Here is an 18,714-nt window from a genome sequence, read left to right as displayed (position 1 = left end):
ATTGACACCAGTGTGAGAGCGACAGCAGGCCCTGCATCTTTAAAGTCTGGGGCAAACATCCATTCTTTTTTAAATGAGTCACAATTTTAAAAAAATGGAGAAGAGCTGACTGTGATGTCATTCCCCTTCCAGTCCCAAGGGATGAAGCTTTATAGTGCAGCACTTACCTGAGCATCATACTGTAGGAGAGATGAAACAAGCCTTCGTCTGTCCACTGCCGGCTCAAATTGCTTGGGTCAGAAAGCAGAAGGGTCTGAAGGTTGAAGAACATCGCCTTAGTGAGGAATGGAAGGTTCTTGTTTTGCAGAGCCCTGTAGATACAGAAGTTACTTTGTGAAACACCTTCATGTATAAGTCTTACTGTTCTATAATCAGTGGTTAGTTAGGGACAAGTCTCACCTATTTATATCACACACATCCCTGGGTATCTGAACCTAGTCACTTGCACAGCCCAAGCACCTATGTTCTGTGCAAAGGGGAAAGTGCTGGGCAGAATTCTCCATGCTGCACTAGGGCACCGTAAAGTGGCCTGATCTGGATTCTGTTGTTGCCCATTATGGAGAGTGAGACCAGCTACAGAGTTCTAAGATACTTTGACAGGTTTCAGAGTAGCAGCCGTGTTAGTCTGTATTCGCAAAAAGAAAAGCAGTACTTGTGGCACCTTAGAGACTAACAAATTTATTAGAGCATAAGCTTTCGTGAGCTACAGCTCACTTCATCGGATGCTCCCCAACATTTGGGAGTGAGGCTGAAGGTTGGACTTGGATTTTTGCTGGGATAGAAGCCACTGAGAGGGAATAAATGATAAACATGGAGATGCCATCTACGCAGATTTATTTTAAGTGCCTTAACTACTCCTGTGTGGAAAAGTGGCTGTTATAGACTTAGCAAAAGAAAGGCCAGTTTGCTATGACATCTAGCAGGGATTTGCCTCTAGTGATAGCCACTGGTTAGATGAGAGGTTTGATTGAGACAGTATAATGTTTTTCCGTAGTGGCTACTGGATTTCTTATGCTATACTTCCAATGAACTGGAACTTGGGCATTACATGATGCTAGTACACAGAGCATGGTTCTTAAAATGAGCAGCCATTCTGTGACTTCATTAACCACACTGGAGCCACTGCTCTTTTCATGTTACTCAAATGGTTTCCAAGGGACTGATTATGGGACATTCTCCTTAGTGCATTGTTAGCCTGGGACTTCCCGTGTAGGACTCTCAGGGCAGCTTGCACAGCACTGCAGCAGCAATCCTTTCAGGGGAAGAAGCTGTGCTGATTTACACCTGCTGATTCAGAACACTACACTGCTCAGACCAATTTACCTGAGGCGCAAGGACAAACGAACCTGCCAACCTTCCAATCTTGGGGAGATCATCAGAGTGCTAACATAGTGTAACATAATGTTAGCATTCCCGCAATAAAGAAAGTGCATAGCATAAAATATCAGTGCCCTCAGCCAATGTGCAAATGCAATATTGCAGAATAAATCATCTGAAACCAGCCTGGTTTTACCCAAATCCCATTTCCTTGTAAATTGCATCAGCCCAATAAGGTCAAGCCACCCCCTCCAAACAATTGAGAGTCCAGCAATTTTTAAACCTATAGATTGGAGGGTGATGTCTGACTGAGGGTTGCACGTCTGAATGATTCACATCAACATCTCCCAGACCTTAAAACTTCCATTGGGAAACTAATAATCTGAAGGGGATAGTGCACCTAAAAGCTATTTTCATCCATTCATGTCTTGGTGTGATGTATCTATTGGTAAAGCAGAGATGTTCCCAGAAGTTCAGACCACAGACTGTCCATTTATATGCCATTAGAGCATAATCATGATCGTTCATTGCTTTCAGTCACACTGCCGGTGCTCTATCAGATGTGCACTGTAAACTATGTGGTCAGCATATTTATCTCCAGCCACGTTGCTTCCCTCGCTTTTATTAGAAGGGTTTAAACATGTCTCGCTGCTATCACACAGCAAGAAGTCATTAAATCTCTCTAATATTTTAAAATATTATATGTAAAAATAGATCCCAGGGAGAGTAAAATAATGACAGCCCCAGGGCTCTGCTGCTTAATTACTGCCTCCCGCCGAGTAACTGTAATTGCTTCAGGATGGTTTTTACCGGTTTCAGGGCTGGGACTACATTTGCTGGTGTACAAGTGTTGTGATGTCCAGACAGTGTGAGACAGGCATTGCTAATTCGGAAGGTCTAAATCCTCCCCTGGCTGGCAGGAGAGACCAGAAACTTTTCCTGATGCTGGTTCTACCACGTGAATCCTGATATCCGGGGCAGGACACCATGGGGAGGGTTGGGGGCACTGCATTGTGGAGCCCACTTTAGTGCAGCTCATCTGCTGCTGGCTAGAGCTTCCAGCTAACCAACGCACTCCCACTGGTCCCCATCTGCGCACGCATGTCTCCTGCCCATTGCTCCAAGAGCTCTCTTTAGTGCTATGAGGAGAGAGACACACTGTGCTGTTGCTTGTACAAGAGACATGCTGGAACTCCCTAGGTCCTCTCCTTCCACACACACATCGTGCATTGCTGTGCCCCGTGCCAGCCAGAGTCAGCGCCGAAGGTCAACACGACATTTGCTGCCTGGCTGAAAAGCAAGACTGATATCAAGCGAGGTTTGTTCCCAGACATAACCTGGAGGACTCTTCGCCAAGTTATCTATATTCCTCCCCCCCCCATGGTATTAATTCTTCCTTATAAACTAATCCCCCTAGCCAGTCCCCTTATAACCTTTGTTGCTTTTCTTGTGCGTCCCTTCAGTTAACCTACATGATCCACATACTGACGTTAGCCAATACATATTTGTTGGGGTAGTACACAGCACGTGAATAGGTATTATGTGCATGGTATTAATATAATATACGTTTTATATACACATATATATATATATGGTTGTTGGGAAGTTATGGTAACTGAATGTACTATGCTCTTCCCACAATTCTGTTCACCCATGTCAAGCATCCCCGCAGCACTTTGCAAAGCTGACATTAGCTTTGGCATTATAAAATAGAAAACTTTCCACAGCAAAGATGCCTGAATACTTTGTACTCAGTACAGCTAGGAAGTACTTGCTTAGCTCATTAACACTTGGAATGTAGTATTCAAAATGAGATACTGGATAGTATAGCCAGGTATATTGGAATTGGAAGAGGATCAGAAAAGGGCAACAAAAAGTATGGAATAGCTGCCAAAGGAGGAGAGATTAATAAGACTGGGACTTTTCAGCTTGGAAAAGAGACGGCTAAGGGGGGATATGATAGAGGTCTATAAAATCATGACTGGTGTGGAGAAAGTAAATAAGGAAGTGTTATTTACTCCTTCTCATAACACAAGAACTAGGGATCATCAAATAAAATTAATAGGAAGTATGTTTAAAACAAACAAAAGGAAGTATTTTTTTACACAACACACAGTCAACCTGTGGAACTCTTTGCCAGAGGCTGTTGTGTAGGCCAACACCATAGCAGGATTAAAAAAAAGAACTAGATAAATTCATGGAGGATAGGTCCATCAATGGCTATTAGCCAAGATGGACAGGGATGGTGTCCCTAGCCTCTGTTTGCCAGAAGCTGGGAATGGGTGACAGGGAGTGGATCACTTGATGATTACCTGTTTTGTTTATTCCCTCTGAAGCAGCTGGCACTGGCTACTTTCAAAAGACAGGATACTGGGCTAGATGTACCATTGGTCTGACCCAGTATGGCTGTTCTTATGTTCAGGTACCAAGGACAAAGCGGCACAAACTAGTGAGTTAAACTTAAACTTTAAAGTGACATATAGGGGGCATTTAGCTTGGAAACCACCATAATATAAACACAATCAAGTTTGAAACTGTATCTGTGAAGCACACCTTTTGTATAAGGTGAACACAGTGTGAGAATTTGCTTCCCAGAAGGAGGGGTATTTTTTGCATTGTACTGCTGTGTCTTTAGACAGCGAATTTGGCTACATTTGGTAATTTGGTCTCTTGAACATTGTTAAGAATGGACCACAAGTGTAATCAAACAATTGGTTCTACCTTTTAGTCAGTCCTGAGGTGCTTTGCCCTGAATACAGTACACCAGGCATGGTCTCTCTAGAGCCGTACATAGAGGGATTATCACCTCTCTGCTCTGCATGTGCAACCCGAAGCCACCTTAGCCTTTTTTTGCTGCCACACCATGTTACAGTTTAAACCCAAGCTATTAAGCTATTATTGGCTATTTCTTTTCAAAGTTAACAAAGATAGATTAAGATCTAGCCATCTTCCTAGTGCACCCATCTCTAGTATTTCGAAGCCAGGCATCTAGGATAGTTAGCCTGTTGTCATTTCATCCTTACTGAGTGGCTCGCTGGAAAAATCTAAATAGACCTCAGGTCTTATCCCCTTCCATTTTGCTTTGTACTTATTACTTGTGGTTAGTATCGCTGTTCTGGATACCAGGACCGTCACCTCCATGGTAGAACTGCCTGGCTCTCTCACTGGAAAATAATATCCCAAAACAAACTGGAGACACAGGCCCAAATTTTCCTTTGTATCATACTCACGATCTCAGCATGACCTTTTCCTCAGTGGGGTCATAGTCAGGCAGTTTGACATCAAACATTCGATCCATTAAAAGGCGTGCATATTTGCTGAAATCTAGTTGACAACTTGACTCCCAAAGCACCGAATCATATGAGTGAGGGTCCAACAAGATGGTGATAAATTTCCCAGCAACCTGGATCTAAAAAAGAAAAACAATCCACAATAAAAAATTAATGAGTCTATTAGTTTAATGAATACAATAATACATTAAAAATGTGAAATATTACCAAACAGTGGGACAACTGCTAAGCCAAAATCTGCAGTAATAAAATCCAATAACTCAGATACAGTCCTTTTCCTTCATTATTCCCAGCTGAGCACATATCCTTAGCTGGTGCAAAGTAGTGCAGGGCCTTTGACCTCAATGGAGGCAAATTGATTTACACCAGCCGAGGTGCAATAGTCTGCAAATGATTCCAAAATGTTATTTTGACTGCATATTTGATGGTCTGAAAAACTCCCATGCTCCCATGGAAACACAGAAACTCACTGATCAAGAGGGTAGCATACCTGGTCACTGTTACACATCTGGGCTCAGGATTCTTAGGACCTAAAATTTTATGACTCTGAACATCACCTGTAGTTATACAAGTTAAGGGACCCATCTTGCTCTCCTCACTCAGACAAAACTCTCACTGACTTTAACGGTGCAAAGGTCATTTCCTCTCACCCCCCAACACCGTACAACATTAGGAGGGCATCCGCCTTCCTCTGAAGTATCAAGTTTTGGCCCTTACAGGAAGCAGAATGGACTGAAGACACCAATATGTAGTCTAATGCAGGCATGGGGAAAATATGTTGCTATGAAAAATGAAGCTGCTCTGTGGTACGTATGAAAGGTGATGTTAAAGCCTTCTAAAATAAAGCTGCTCATGCACTGTTTAGTTTAAAAGCAGCTCCAGGCTGGCTTACTGTAGGTGGGGGAAGGAAGAGGCAGAGTGGTCAGAAGAGAAGAGGAAATGTTTGTTGATATTTATGCTGGTCTGGAATCCAATCAAAGCTGTTCCCACAAAGCTTTCTGGGCTACTTTTGGTTGAACAGCTGAGCTGTGCACCCCTCAGGAGTTAAACCCGGACAGCACAGGCAATCCACAGCGGGCGCTTACGGTGAAAATATCGCCATGTTTTTGCTTCATTTGAGACAGGAAGCTGGCAGCATCTTTTCCAAATTCCACAGCATGTCCCAGCCAAGGAACAAAGCCTCTGTCAAGTGGAGGTTCACTCAGTAGCCTGGAAAAAAGATTGGTAAAAGCTCTTAAAGCCTGTGGAAGGATTGCCCTACAATTACTTAATAACCATTGGCACTTAAACTCCTGCATTCCAACATGTTATGGGTGTGTCGGGGTGAAACGACCTTACCATCCGCACCTGGCTTTATTTCACAGATCAACCATGCTTTATAACGTCACATGAATAGAATTATATGGCCAGATTGCATTCTGGTTACCCCAATCTGAATCTTTTTATGTCTCCCGGGCTCCAAAGACGTAACCCCCAAAAGGACTTGTAATTACTATCCTGAGTCATAAAGGAGTGAGGACTAGTTAGCAGTTCAAAGGACGGGTTTGTTGAGTGTTGGCTTTTTTTAATTCACTGGAAGTATCTCATATTTATGCTGGCTAAATACTATAATAGTGTACATAAGTGTTAATGACAAAAAGATATTAATTTGTGGGTTTATTCTCTTTCTAATATAGCTAATATAAAAAAAGAAATTAAATGGAAATATCTAAGTGCATTAAAGTAATCCTATGAGTCTTGCAAACTGAAAAAGGACTGGTTTCAGAGTAGCAGCCGTGTTAGTCTGTATTCGCAAAAAGAAAAGGAGGACTTGTGGCACCTTAGAGACTAACAAATTTATTTGAGCATAAACTTTCGTGAGCTACAGCTCACTTCATCGGATACATTTGCGATGAAGTGAGCTGTAGCTCACGAAAGCTTATGCTCAAATAAATTTGTTAGTCTCTAAGGTGCCACAAGTTCTCCTTTTCTTTTTGACAAAGGACTGAAATTTTAGGATTTAAAGCTGTTATGCTATTGCATCTGTAACTCACCAAATTAAGGCTAGGTATGTCAATAACATATACGACAAAGGGTATGTTTACACAGCAAAGAAAAACCCGCGGCTGGCCCGTGCCAACCAACTTGGGCTCATAGGGCTTGGGCTGTGGGGCTATTTGATTGCAGTGTAGACTTTTGGGCCTGGGTAGGAGCCCAGCCTGAATTGGCTGGCACAGGCAAGTCACGTGGTTTTTTGGGGTATGTCTACACAGCAAAAGATAAGCGTGTTAATGACAAGACAAAGATATACTGGGGCAAATGTTACATCCTTTCCCTTTACTTCTGCAGTTTTTGGTTTTGGATTCTAAGTGCTTTAGACCAGGAATCTGCCATACTCTGTTCTAAGAGAGACAAGACGGGTGAGGTAATATTTTGTACTGAATCAACTTCTGTTGGTGGAAGGAGCAAGCATTCAAGCTACACAGAGCTCTTTTTCGGGACTACAGCATGGCTACAACATCACTGCAAACATGCTCTGTTCTGTAAAGACTCGAGCACATTTTTGGGTGTTGCAAAAACAATAAATCATAATTCTACAGCAACACATATAGGGTACATTCTCAATCCTACGCAATACCAAGGCACAATGGGATGCAGTAAACTGAGCACTGTCAACCTTGAAAGATCCCTATGATACTGGAAAAACAACTGCAATTCCAAAATGAGGACTGCCATGCTGTTAAAATATCTGGGTAACCCAAACAAACCCAGAGTGCATAAGCACCTGATGCCTGTGCATTCAGATTGCTCCATTGTCACAAACTCACTTGAGGTTTCATTGCTCTGAGTATATGAAAATTGGCAGGAATCTGACTGTTTGGAACTTTTGGAAGGAAAATAGGAATCTTGTCCTTTTAATTCCCCTGCCAACTCAAAGGGAGCAGAGATGGCATGACGTGCCCATGTGGGTCCCTGAGCAAGGCAAATCCAATACCGTACCCTCAGTTACTTGTTATTGAGTCACCCACTTGAGGAGCTGGGATTTGAACACTGTTACAGCCTTCATTTTGAAGGTTCAGGATCACATTCTGATTTCATTATCACTGGTGTAAAGAAGTAAAGTCAATGGAATTACTCCAGATTCACACCACCAGTATAGCCAATGACAGTCTGGCCCAATGACAGTGAAATAACTACCGGGGAACATTTTCAAAATGCCAAGTATTAGTTACGATGCAAGGGGGTGTAAAGAAGGGCCTATGTGGAGCCAAATAAATTTGAGATTGGGGTCTTTAGCAACTCAAACCACACTCTGGGATCTTTCAGAATGAGAGGATTTTACACAAACCCCATTAAACATGGAATCTGCTCTGATTTCCACTGATCACTGCTGTGTCCATCCTAATCAGTGGATTCAGATTGCCAATCGGTGGTGCCCTGGCTCAATAACTAGCAATGGGTGAATCTCACAGAGATCAAGGTTTTGAAAACTTGAATTAATTCCCAGCTCTGTAGAACGAGTTTGAGTTTGCAAACTTTTTTCTACTGTCATTTAAACCTACGGGTCATACTCCTCCCCCAGAGAATAATTCAGAAGCATTTTTAAACTTGTTTTTCCTATCTAGAGGGAATCCTGTGCAACCTATTAAGGACAAAATAACATTCCCTAAAAGTGAGGCTGATGCAAGCCCATGCCCTATACAGTCGCTATTTTCCTTTCTCCCCTTCTCCTATGTATTCACATTTCTCTTCATCCATATTTTTTCACGGAATTCATTCCCCCTCCTTTCTGCTCCTCTTTTCACAGTGACCCCTAAGCAGACCCCACTGGTTTCGGGCTAGAGATTTACATAAGTAGGGACTGCAGCGCCAGGGCCTGGATTTATGGAGCGAGGAAGTGGCGGCATTTGGTATATAAAAGACTGAATCCCCCCCCCACACACACACACCCCACACACACAATCCCCACCCCACCTGCTGTATGCTGCAACCCATCAGCGACCGGGGTTCTGGCCTATGATGGCTCAAGGGGGTTTGGAGAAGAGACCTGAGAACAGAGTTCCCTCTTGCTCCCCGCGGACACCCATCGGCGTGTAGCCACCCCACTCCCATGCTGACGGTGGGGCCAGGTCCACCTGCAGCTGCTCGGCGATGGGCAGGATCAGAGCCGGCGAGGCAGGACCTCTGTTTACCTAGGGCCACACTGCGCCTGTCACCGTGCTCTCGGAGCCTGAGGTTGCTCCGCCAGGACCCCGATCACTGGAGCCGGGCGCTGGGGGACCCTCCCCTCGCACACGCAGGCTGCCCCGGGCTGCTCTGTCTCTGGGCGCAGGGTGCAGGCTGGTCACTCACCGCGTCCGCCGGCAGCGCGGCACCAGCGCCAGCAGCAGCAGCAGCAGGGTTCCCAGCAGGGCGGCGGCCAGAGACCAGCACATGGCGCGGCTGATCGCCGGGACCTCGCCGGAGGAGCCGCTGCCTCGGTCACCGCCACCCCGGTGTGTCCTGCCAGCCGAGCCCCTCACTCTTAGCTGCCTTGGTCTCCTCCCCTTCCGTTCCTCCTGGCCGGGCCGGACCAGCCCCGCTGGAGCCGTGGGAGGCTGTCCCACTGCCGGCTACGCGCTGGCTCCAGCCCTGAGCGCGGGGGCAGAGCCCCCGCTCCCCCCGCTGGGGGAAGCTCTCCAGCCCGGCTGGCAAGGGGCTGCCCCTCGCCGGTTCCCCCCCCCCCCCCCGCCGCCCCCTATGGGGTTTAAGGGAGCTGAAACCATAGAACCATAGAATATCAGGGTTGGAAGGGACCTCAGGAGGTCATCTAGTCCAATCCCCTGCTCAAAGCAGGACCAATCCCCAATTTTTGCCCCAGATCCCTAAATGGCTCCCTCAAGAATTGAACTCACAATCCTGGGTTTAGCAGGCCAATTCTCAAACCACTGAGCTATCCCTCCCCCAACAACAGTGACAATACAGGTAAGTAATTGTTTTCTTCTTTGAGTGGTTGAAGATGTGTATTCCACTCAGGTGACTCAAGCAATTCTGACAGGCGGTAGGGTTCATAATTTACTTAAACAATGACTGCATAACTGCCTCCCCAAACTTTGCATGAGACCTATATGCTGCAGTAATAGCATAATTTTTGGTTAAAGTATGCACTGAAGACCATGTAGCAGCCTGCAAATATCTAACACTGAAACATCATTGACAAATATGATCAATGTCCCTTGGATTCTTGTTGAATGAACTTATGTCTGCAAGAGCATAGTTTAAGCTACTCCATACGCTGTGGTAATACAGGAAGTTATCTATACCTGGAAATAGTCTGTGCAGAAAGCATATGATCTTTCATCCAATCTGCACAGCAGACAAAAGTCAAGGTGATGAACGACATGGTTTAGTCCTTTCGAGATAGAATTTCAAGCATTGCCTCAGATCTAACCAGACATCTGGACCCTGGTCCCCGGCTCCGGATCACCCTTCCTCACTGGGAGCCCTAGAGAAACCGACAGTAACTTGTGAAGGGGCAAACCCACCCCCTTCGAGCCCTCCACGCACACCCAGGCTCCAGTTTCAATCGGCACCCCAACCCCAGCAGTCAAACTAGACTGTGCAAAACCAGAACGAGCCCGCCCCAGTCACAGATCTCTATGTAAAGGGAAAGCCAAGCAAATCCCTCTTGGAAAGAGCGCCCTCAAACCCCGATTTCCACTGTATTTTCTGTTCTAATCTCCTTCCCACACTCTTCCCTGTAGCGCCAAGACACCAACTAGCCTCTTGTTCGGAGAGCATCCTGCAGCCCAATAGCACTAGATAAATAACAGGCAACAACTATCTCTGTTTATTCAGAAGTCTTTTTATGATACTCATCACTGTAGACGCAAGCGGTTTTTCCTTGACCCTCTGAAGGGAAATTCTAAGCAAGCAAACAGTACAGCAGAGAAGAAATTTTCTCATTACTTCATCATTTACCTTGATGGGATTCTGAGCACTTTATCCAACTGTTTTTGCAAAACTCTTTTAAATTAAATACTAGTCATGCCGATTTTATTAATCATTTGAAGGATTTTTATTACTTTTTTATAGCACCCCACAAGTGTATGATGCACTTCACAAAAGACACTTAAAAGATTGATGGAGCTTCACATCTAATGAATGGCTATGACTGACAGACAATACATAACCAAGGCCCTGTGAATGCCACAGCAAGATGGACCTTGCTTAAAAGACCTTTAGTTACTCTGGTAATGCGGTATGGCACACTGGCTATTCTGGAGCAGTTTCAGGATTATGTGGTCACTCATTTCTGGATATTCATGTTTTGATGGTTCAAAACAATTCATATTAATTACAATACCATGAACACACTCATTTTTATAAGCAATTCTGCAAATGTGTCAATTATTATTTCTTATTATTTGTGTTTGGAGGCACCTCGGAGCCCCATTCATAGATCATAGATCAGAGCCCCATTATGCAAATACATAACAAAGAGACAGGCCCTGCCCCAAAGAGCAGGTTTGTCATTGTCTGAAATATTCTTTGCTGAGCTGTTAAAATAGAAAGATGGTTTTCCAACCAGCTACCTGCCTGGCAGATACACGTTCTTTTTAGTGTAACTTACACCCTGATGAGTTATCTTATACTCTGAGAGAACTGGAGTCCGATTCTGACCCCATACTGGTTTTATACCACTGACATCAGTGGTCTTGCTTTGCATTTTCACACATGGAAAAAAGGAAGAATCTGGCCCATGTTCTTTTTCTTTGGAATTAATATTTCTGATCATGTCTGGTATGAAAGGTTCTTTCTTCTGTAAGAAATAGGTCCCAAGACATGGGAAATAAAAATTATTATATTATTTAAATGACTATGAACCTATTGCCTGGGGTGGGGAGAAAAATCCATTTCTCCCCATCATTCCACCCCTACCTAGCTGCAGATAATCAACTTTGTTTCTAACCAGAACTATATAAATGTATATATGTATGTTATTATTATAGAGATATACTAAAAAGGCAAAGGAAGAACAACAGTTCCTATAGTAAACATAGCAGAAGCAATTATGACCCTCCGTAAGGCATATAACTATTTTAAAACACATTTTTTTCAACAGGCTGAAAAGCTAATGAAAGAACTGGGTTTATATATAGTATTGTGTTTTCTTCAATTGTTGTGAAAGGTAGCCTGTATTTTTATCAGCAGATTGACATCATAATCAAAAATGTTCTATTTCAAAATGGTCAACATAGAATAAATGTATGTTGACAACAACACTAGAGGCTTGTTTCTAACAAATACATTAGAAGAGTACATTACAGTTAATTTTGGTAGTTACTAAATGGTTTTTGGAAAGCATCTGCAACAGTAAAAGAGTTCCAGTTGAACTGGATTGGATACCCACGGGGATCTTCCCAAGTTGTGAAAGAAAGACTTTTAGAATAAAACCTTCTAAATGTCAGAATATCGTGCTTTTTAGGAGGGGGAGAATGGCAACAATGTTACCTATTGCTTGTAAAATTAATTAACTGGGAAGCAAAACACAAAAAGAACCAGTGATTGCAGTGATTTGCAGAAACTGCCCAAGCTGAGAGAATATTAATAAAAATATACTACATAAAGAGCATATTCAACTAAATTGTTTCCCAACACATTTCCAGCATGGCTGTGCATTATGTCCTATGATGATGACTGAGTTTAATCTTAAGACTAAATAGAAACACCCCCCCACACCAGGTTTTACATGCAAATAGGTTGTAATCAGGTGAGCAGTCACCTGGATCTTTTGGTTCAGTGCTTGTACAGCAACTAGGACAATAGGCATCTGGTCCATGACTGGGCTAATAGGCACCACTATAAAGAATACCCAGCCATGCAAACAAGAAATCAGGCTTATGTATATGGATGGACTTGTAAATATTTTGGGTACATTTTGGGTGACCCCTGAAAGTTGGTTCCCCAACCCCTAAGATTCTATGCAAACACTGAAGAAGTTAACATTTTCCTTCTGTGCTGAATGCTGCACTAAAACATAGTGAACACTGTGCCCCAAACTCATCCCTGGTTTAACTCCACTGACAGTTGGAGAAAGTCTAAAAAATGCTTTGGAAAATAAAAGAAAGGCAGGATACCAATTTGATGCTTTATATCAGGAGGGGATCCTGTTTGTTGGCAATAACCCAGGTAGACTTATTTTCTACAAAGAAAACTGAACCACAGCAAATATAGAGGCCGAATCTGACATAAAGCCAACTTTACTGGCATCTTTGAAAAGAAACAATGATACAAAATACAGAACAAATTCATCCTGGGCGTAACTTCACTGAACTCTATTATTTCTTTACTTTTGTCTGATTTTCATTCCATTTTTAGCCAACAAACCAACATATTTACCTATATAAAGATTGTTATGGAGTAAATTGGGGAAGTGCTGTTAACTTCAGTAGAGTGACATCATTTTACACCAGCTGAGGCTCCAGCCCTATGTTAGCCACTGCTCATAATTACTGTAAGCTGTTCCATGCAACAAATGTGTTTTCTCAATTGATTGCTGTACAAAGCATTTGATGTGAGTACACAGTAGAGAAATGGAATGGGTGGATTGCACTGTCTGTATCAGCAATGCTGAATGTATTTTGTTGGCATGCTTGCAAACAACACCATGTGTGTTTACATTTATTCCAACTCTTTCTATGTGTACCTAGTAGGGGAGAGAACAGTACCGAGACAAAAACTCTAGAGCTGGAAGATTTCTTAACTTGGAATTTGAATAATGGGACAGATATCAGTTTGTGTGCATTAGCATGTTTACGCTTACTTCACCAAAGCTATGCTGATTTATACCAGCTGATCTGGCCCAATGAGTTAATACAGATCTTGTGCCAACATGTTTCCCAAATTCACCAACTGGTGGTCAGCTATTTTAAGTGCTATACTAGGGATAACAGAGAACGACACAGTAGAAAACAGAGACAAAAAAAAAATCACTAACAGTGTCAATAATAATTTGAAACTTAACCAGCGAGGTAAAGGATGGTTCCCTGGTGCTCTTCCCAAGGTATCATTTCATGCTTTGGAAGTGATGTTCACTGCAGTGTTATGGTCTTCCAGAATGGCCTATACATGTATGGCTTTTGCAAAATGAAATTTAGCTGTGAAAGTGTAACATGAAGCATTTTACAAAGGCAGATAAGAAGCATCAAAACAGGTTATTTCAAAAATATCTGCCTCAGGCAAGCAGCTCCAGAATAAGTAGAAACAGAATGATTAATCTTGCAAACTATTTTGGCACATACGCCAGTGTCTGTATACAAATAAGTGTCATTCTGGACCTTTTCAGCTTTAAATTGTAGGCTTTCATCTGTTTGGATGGGCAACAGGTTCCCTTGCTATCAGTAGATCATAACACAATACAGGCTTTGATACCACATCAGTATGTTGACGATACTCAGGTCTGCAATTCCTTTTCATTGGCCCCAGTCATAGCCAGTGCCAGACTCCCCAAAAGATTTGGCAAGAACAAAGACCTGGATGGAAATCAGTTGGCTAAAGTTCCACCTGGATAATACAGAGGTGGTGTTGCTCTGCAGTGGAAAAGCATTCAGAAGAGATGACAAAACGTACTACTGCTCCAGCAATTGAAGGCATCTGCCAAACCACAGTTGAAGTGAAGAGTTGTGCTGGGGCCTTACTAGACGCATCCCTGCCTGTCAGTTCCCAGATTACATCAGTGGCTATCACAAACACCTTTTGAAGCTTATGGCAATGAGCTCCATCTGGATCTAATCCCAAATGAACCTCAGAAGCTATGGTTAGTGGAAAGTATTGTTTCCCTCCAGAGAGAGGTAGGAGGGTCAAATCATCTCATACTGGTACTTCATTCACTGCCAGGAGAATTCTAGAAGACAGTCAGGGTGCTCTCCTCAGCTGAACAAATAATTTCAAATATATTTAATAGGCAAAATTATTCACAATTTTTAATTCTCAGAGTGCAAATATTGCAATTCATGCCACTAACTTAAGTGCCTTTTATAAATTACTTATGAAGTTATTGCATGGAATATGACTTATATTGTCACAGTCATTGTTTGGGCCGCATTGGTTAGTTACAACAGTAATCTATCAGGGTACAGAAACAAAACAATGGTACTTATGTAACTAACCAAGACAGTGTGGGCAGGAATAGGGTATTTTTATGCCAGAGTTCAGTTTAATGAGCACTCATAATGATATCTAAACATTGCTAAAAGTATAGGAAGTCAATTCAACTAAACTACTTCACACTAGCTGAAGGTCTGGCACACAGTCTGGAAAAACATAAAAAGAAAAGCAGTACTTGTGGCACCTTAGAGACTATTGGCACCCTGACAGCAGGATTGTCTGGCTATGTAGACTCCCTCCTCAGGCCCTACGTTACCAGCACTCCCAGCTATCTTCGAGACACCCCTGACTTCCTGAGGAAACTACAGTCCATTGGTGATCTTCCTAAAAACACCATCCTAGCCACTATGGATGTAGAAGCCCTCTACACCAACATTCCACACAAAGATGGACTACAAGCCGTCAGGAACAGTATCCCCGATAATGTCACGGCTAACCTGGTGGCTGAACTTTGTGACTTTCTCCTCACCCATTTTTTTAATTTGTTAGTCTCTAAGGTGCCACAAGTACTCCTTTTCTTTTTGCGAATACAGACTAACACGGCTGCTACTCTGAAACCTGGAAAAACATAGTTATTGTAGTTATTATTTCTTGTGAATTAAGTCCATATGTGTGATCTCACTATTTGTTACACAACTTTTCTTATAAAACTTGCAGGCATGCTATAATTTAAATTAACAAAAGAACTCCAGAATTATTAATCACCAGTTATCTAATTTACATTGAACATAATAAGGTATAAGCAACGAAACAGTGTTAGTTGGATTCGAATACAACATCTGTCTTCTCACAGGTGGATAGTGGCCAAAAAAAATGACATGTTCTGGAAGAAAAAGGATGTCATGGAGTAGGGCTCTTTTCACTTGAGCAAGTGGAAACATTGTTGGTGACCCAAAATTCAACATGGATCCTGCCTACCTGGGATACAGAATCTGTAGATGGTCAATGGAAGTTTTGTTCCAAACATTATCATAGTCCTATGCTTATATAACTACTGGATCCCTTTCAAGAGTTTTAATTCAGTTATCTGAGGAAGTTGCTCAAAGAGTATCCACTTGAGAATTCAGTACATCTGTAGCCTATCAACCAGGGTCTGATTGAAAGTCCATTCAACAGTCTTTGGATTAGGCCCTTAACGAGTGCTTTAGGATATCCAGTGGAAATCAATATTATACATTTCAAGTTAAAATCACCACTTAATCTCTCATGGTTTTACCTAACTCCTCTTCAGATACAAAATATCCAATGACTCAGGGCTTAACAGGAGAAACTGCTAATAACTCTTAAATGATAGTAATATTTCAATATTCTAAGTTAAAGTCAGTTTTAGTAATAAAGCCAGACTCACTGCTAGATCTGTGGACATGGATATATTTTTGCAGGACTAGAATAGCTTGCAAAAACCACTTGCCTTGTGTTTTTATATTGAGAAGCTTTTTTTTTTTTTGGTTGAGGGGTTCTTCCTATGACCAGAAACAAACAAGTACCACAAATATTTATCATTCCCCTTTAAAAACTTCAGGCTGTTTGCATACTATCAGCTCTGTGTATTCTTTCTGGCAAAACAAGAAGGGTTGCCTGAATGAGAAAATGTTTAGGTAATTTGGAATGGAAAAAGTGACACCAGAAGCTTAGTCGTGTTCATTTACAGAGTATACACTCCCCTGCCCAACTATTACAGCCACTCCTGGATGAACACTATGGAACACTAGTAAAATTTTATTGCTGTGGATTGTGCGGAAAGGGAAAAGTTATTTCTTCTTCTGTTTACGTATCTTTTTTTTATTTCCTATGTGATGTACACATGTAAAAAATAATTACATTGGAACAATCTATGCTCTAAACAGATGTCTGGATAGTCAAAACACCTAATTGGAAACCAGTTCCATAAAATCTAGAGATCATATAACCTGGTTAATCAGAAATGTTTTTAAAACTTAACATAAAAGTAGTAAATGGCAAACAGATGTACCAGAGCAAGGCTTTGACTCTAATGTTGTTTTTATAGACGTGAAACAAGAGAGAAATCCTTGCAAATAAAATAACCTTAGACCTCAGAGAAAGGGATTTAGCTACTTAAAAAAGAATTTTATAGATTCATAGATACTAAGGTCAGAAGGGACCATTCTGATCATCTAGTCCGACCTCCTGCACAGCGCAGGCCACAGAATCTCACCCACCCACTCCTATGAAAAACCTCACCCATGTCTGAGCTATTGAAGTCCTTAAATCATGGTTCAAAGATTTCAAGGAGCAGAGAAGGCTCCCTCAAGTCAACCATGCCCCATGCTACAGAGGAAGGCGAAAAACCTCCAGGGCCTCTCCAATCTGCCCTGGAGGAAAATTCCTTCCCGACCCCAAATATGGCAATCAGCTAAACCCCGAGCATATGGGCAAGATTCACCAGCCAGATACCCAGGAAAGAATTTTCTATAGTAACTCAGATCCCATCCATCTAATATCCCATCTCAGGGGATTTGGCCTATTTACCCTGAATATTTAAAGATCGATTACTTACCAAAATCCCATTATCCCATCATACCATCTCCTCCATAAACTTATCGAGTAGAATCTTAAAACCAGATAGATCTTTTTCCCCCACTGCTTCCCTTGGAAGGTTATTCCAAAACTTCACTCCTCTGATGGTTAAAAACCTTCGTCTGATTTCAAGTCTAAACTTCCTGGTGGCCAGTTTATACCCATTTGTTCTTGTGTCCACATTGGTGCTGAGGTTAAATAATTCCTCTCCCTCTCCTGTATTTATCCCTCTGATATATTTATAGAGAGCAATCATATCTCCCCTCAACCTTCTTTTAGTTAGGCTAAACAAGCCAAGCTCCTTAAGTCTCCTTTCATAAGACAAGTTTTCCATTCCTCGGATCATCCTAGTAGCCCTTCTCTGTACCTGCTCCAGCTTGAATTCATCCTTTTTAAACATGGGAGACCAGAACTGCACACAGTATTCTAGGTGAGGTCTCACCAGTGCCTTGTATAACGGTACTAAAACCTCCTTATCCCTACTGGAAATGCCTCCCCTGATACATCCCAAAACCGCATTAGCTTTTTTCACAGCCATATCACATTGGCAGCTCACAGTCATCCTATGATCAACCAATACTCCAAGGTCCTTCTCCTCTTCCGTTACTTCTAATTGATGCATCCCCAACTTATAACTAAAATTCTTGTTATTAATCCCTAAATGCATAACCTTACACTTCTCACTATTAAATTTCATCCTATTACTATTACTCCAGTTTACAAGGTCATCCAGATCCTCCTGTATAATAGCCCGATCCTTCTCCGAATTGGCAATACCTCCCAGCTTTGTATCATCTGCAAACTTTATTAGCACACTCCCACTTTTTGTGCCAAGGTCAGTAATAAAAAGATTAAATAAGATTGGTCCCAAAACCGATCCCTGAGGAACTCCACTGGTAACCTCCCTCCAACCTGACAGTTCGCCTTTCAGTAGGACCTGTTGCAGTCTCCCCTTTAACCAATTCCTTATCCACCTTTTGATGTTCATATTGATCCCCATCTTCTCCAATTTAACGAATAATTCCCCATGTGGCACGGTATCAAATGCCTTACTGAAATCTAGGTAAATTAGATCCACTGCATTTCCTTTATCTAAAAGATCTGTTACTTTTTCAAAAAAGGAGATTAGGTTGGTTTGGCACGATCTACCTTTTGTAAAACCATGTTGTATTTTGTCCCATTTACCATTGACTTCAATGTCCTTAACTAATTTCTCCTTCAAAATTTTTTCCAGGACCTTGCATACTACAGATGTCAAACTAACTGGCCTGTAGTTACCCGGATCACTTTTTTTCCCTTTCTTAAAAATAGGAACTATATTAGCAATTCTCCAATCATTCGGTACTTTTCCTGAGTTTACAGATTCATTAAAAATTCTTGCTAACGGGCTTGCAATTTCAGGTGCCAATTCCTTTAATATTCTTGGATGAAGATTATCTGG

At 42.1% G+C, this 18,714-nt stretch overlaps 1 protein-coding gene across 1 annotated transcript in view; it reads right to left on the bottom strand.

Moving 5' to 3' along the window:
* The window catches only part of PTGIS (prostaglandin I2 synthase), a 35,259-nt gene extending 25,983 nt beyond the window's left edge, over positions 1 to 9,276 (bottom strand). The window contains exons 1-4 of the mRNA XM_038370061.2: positions 8,940 to 9,276; positions 5,693 to 5,816; positions 4,548 to 4,726; positions 168 to 311 (exon numbers count right to left, since the gene is read on the bottom strand). Coding sequence (XP_038225989.2) covers positions 168 to 311; positions 4,548 to 4,726; positions 5,693 to 5,816; positions 8,940 to 9,022 — 530 coding nt within the window. The 5' untranslated portion in view covers positions 9,023 to 9,276. The remainder of the gene's footprint in view (positions 1 to 167; positions 312 to 4,547; positions 4,727 to 5,692; positions 5,817 to 8,939) is intronic.
* Positions 9,277 to 18,714: the final 9,438 nt, after the last annotated feature.

Source organism: Dermochelys coriacea, chromosome 13 (genome assembly GCF_009764565.3).
Source record: "Dermochelys coriacea isolate rDerCor1 chromosome 13, rDerCor1.pri.v4, whole genome shotgun sequence".
Taxonomy (NCBI): domain Eukaryota; kingdom Metazoa; phylum Chordata; order Testudines; family Dermochelyidae; genus Dermochelys; species Dermochelys coriacea.
Note: the sequence above shows the minus strand (reverse complement) of the source record. Positions and strands in the feature narration are given on the sequence as shown.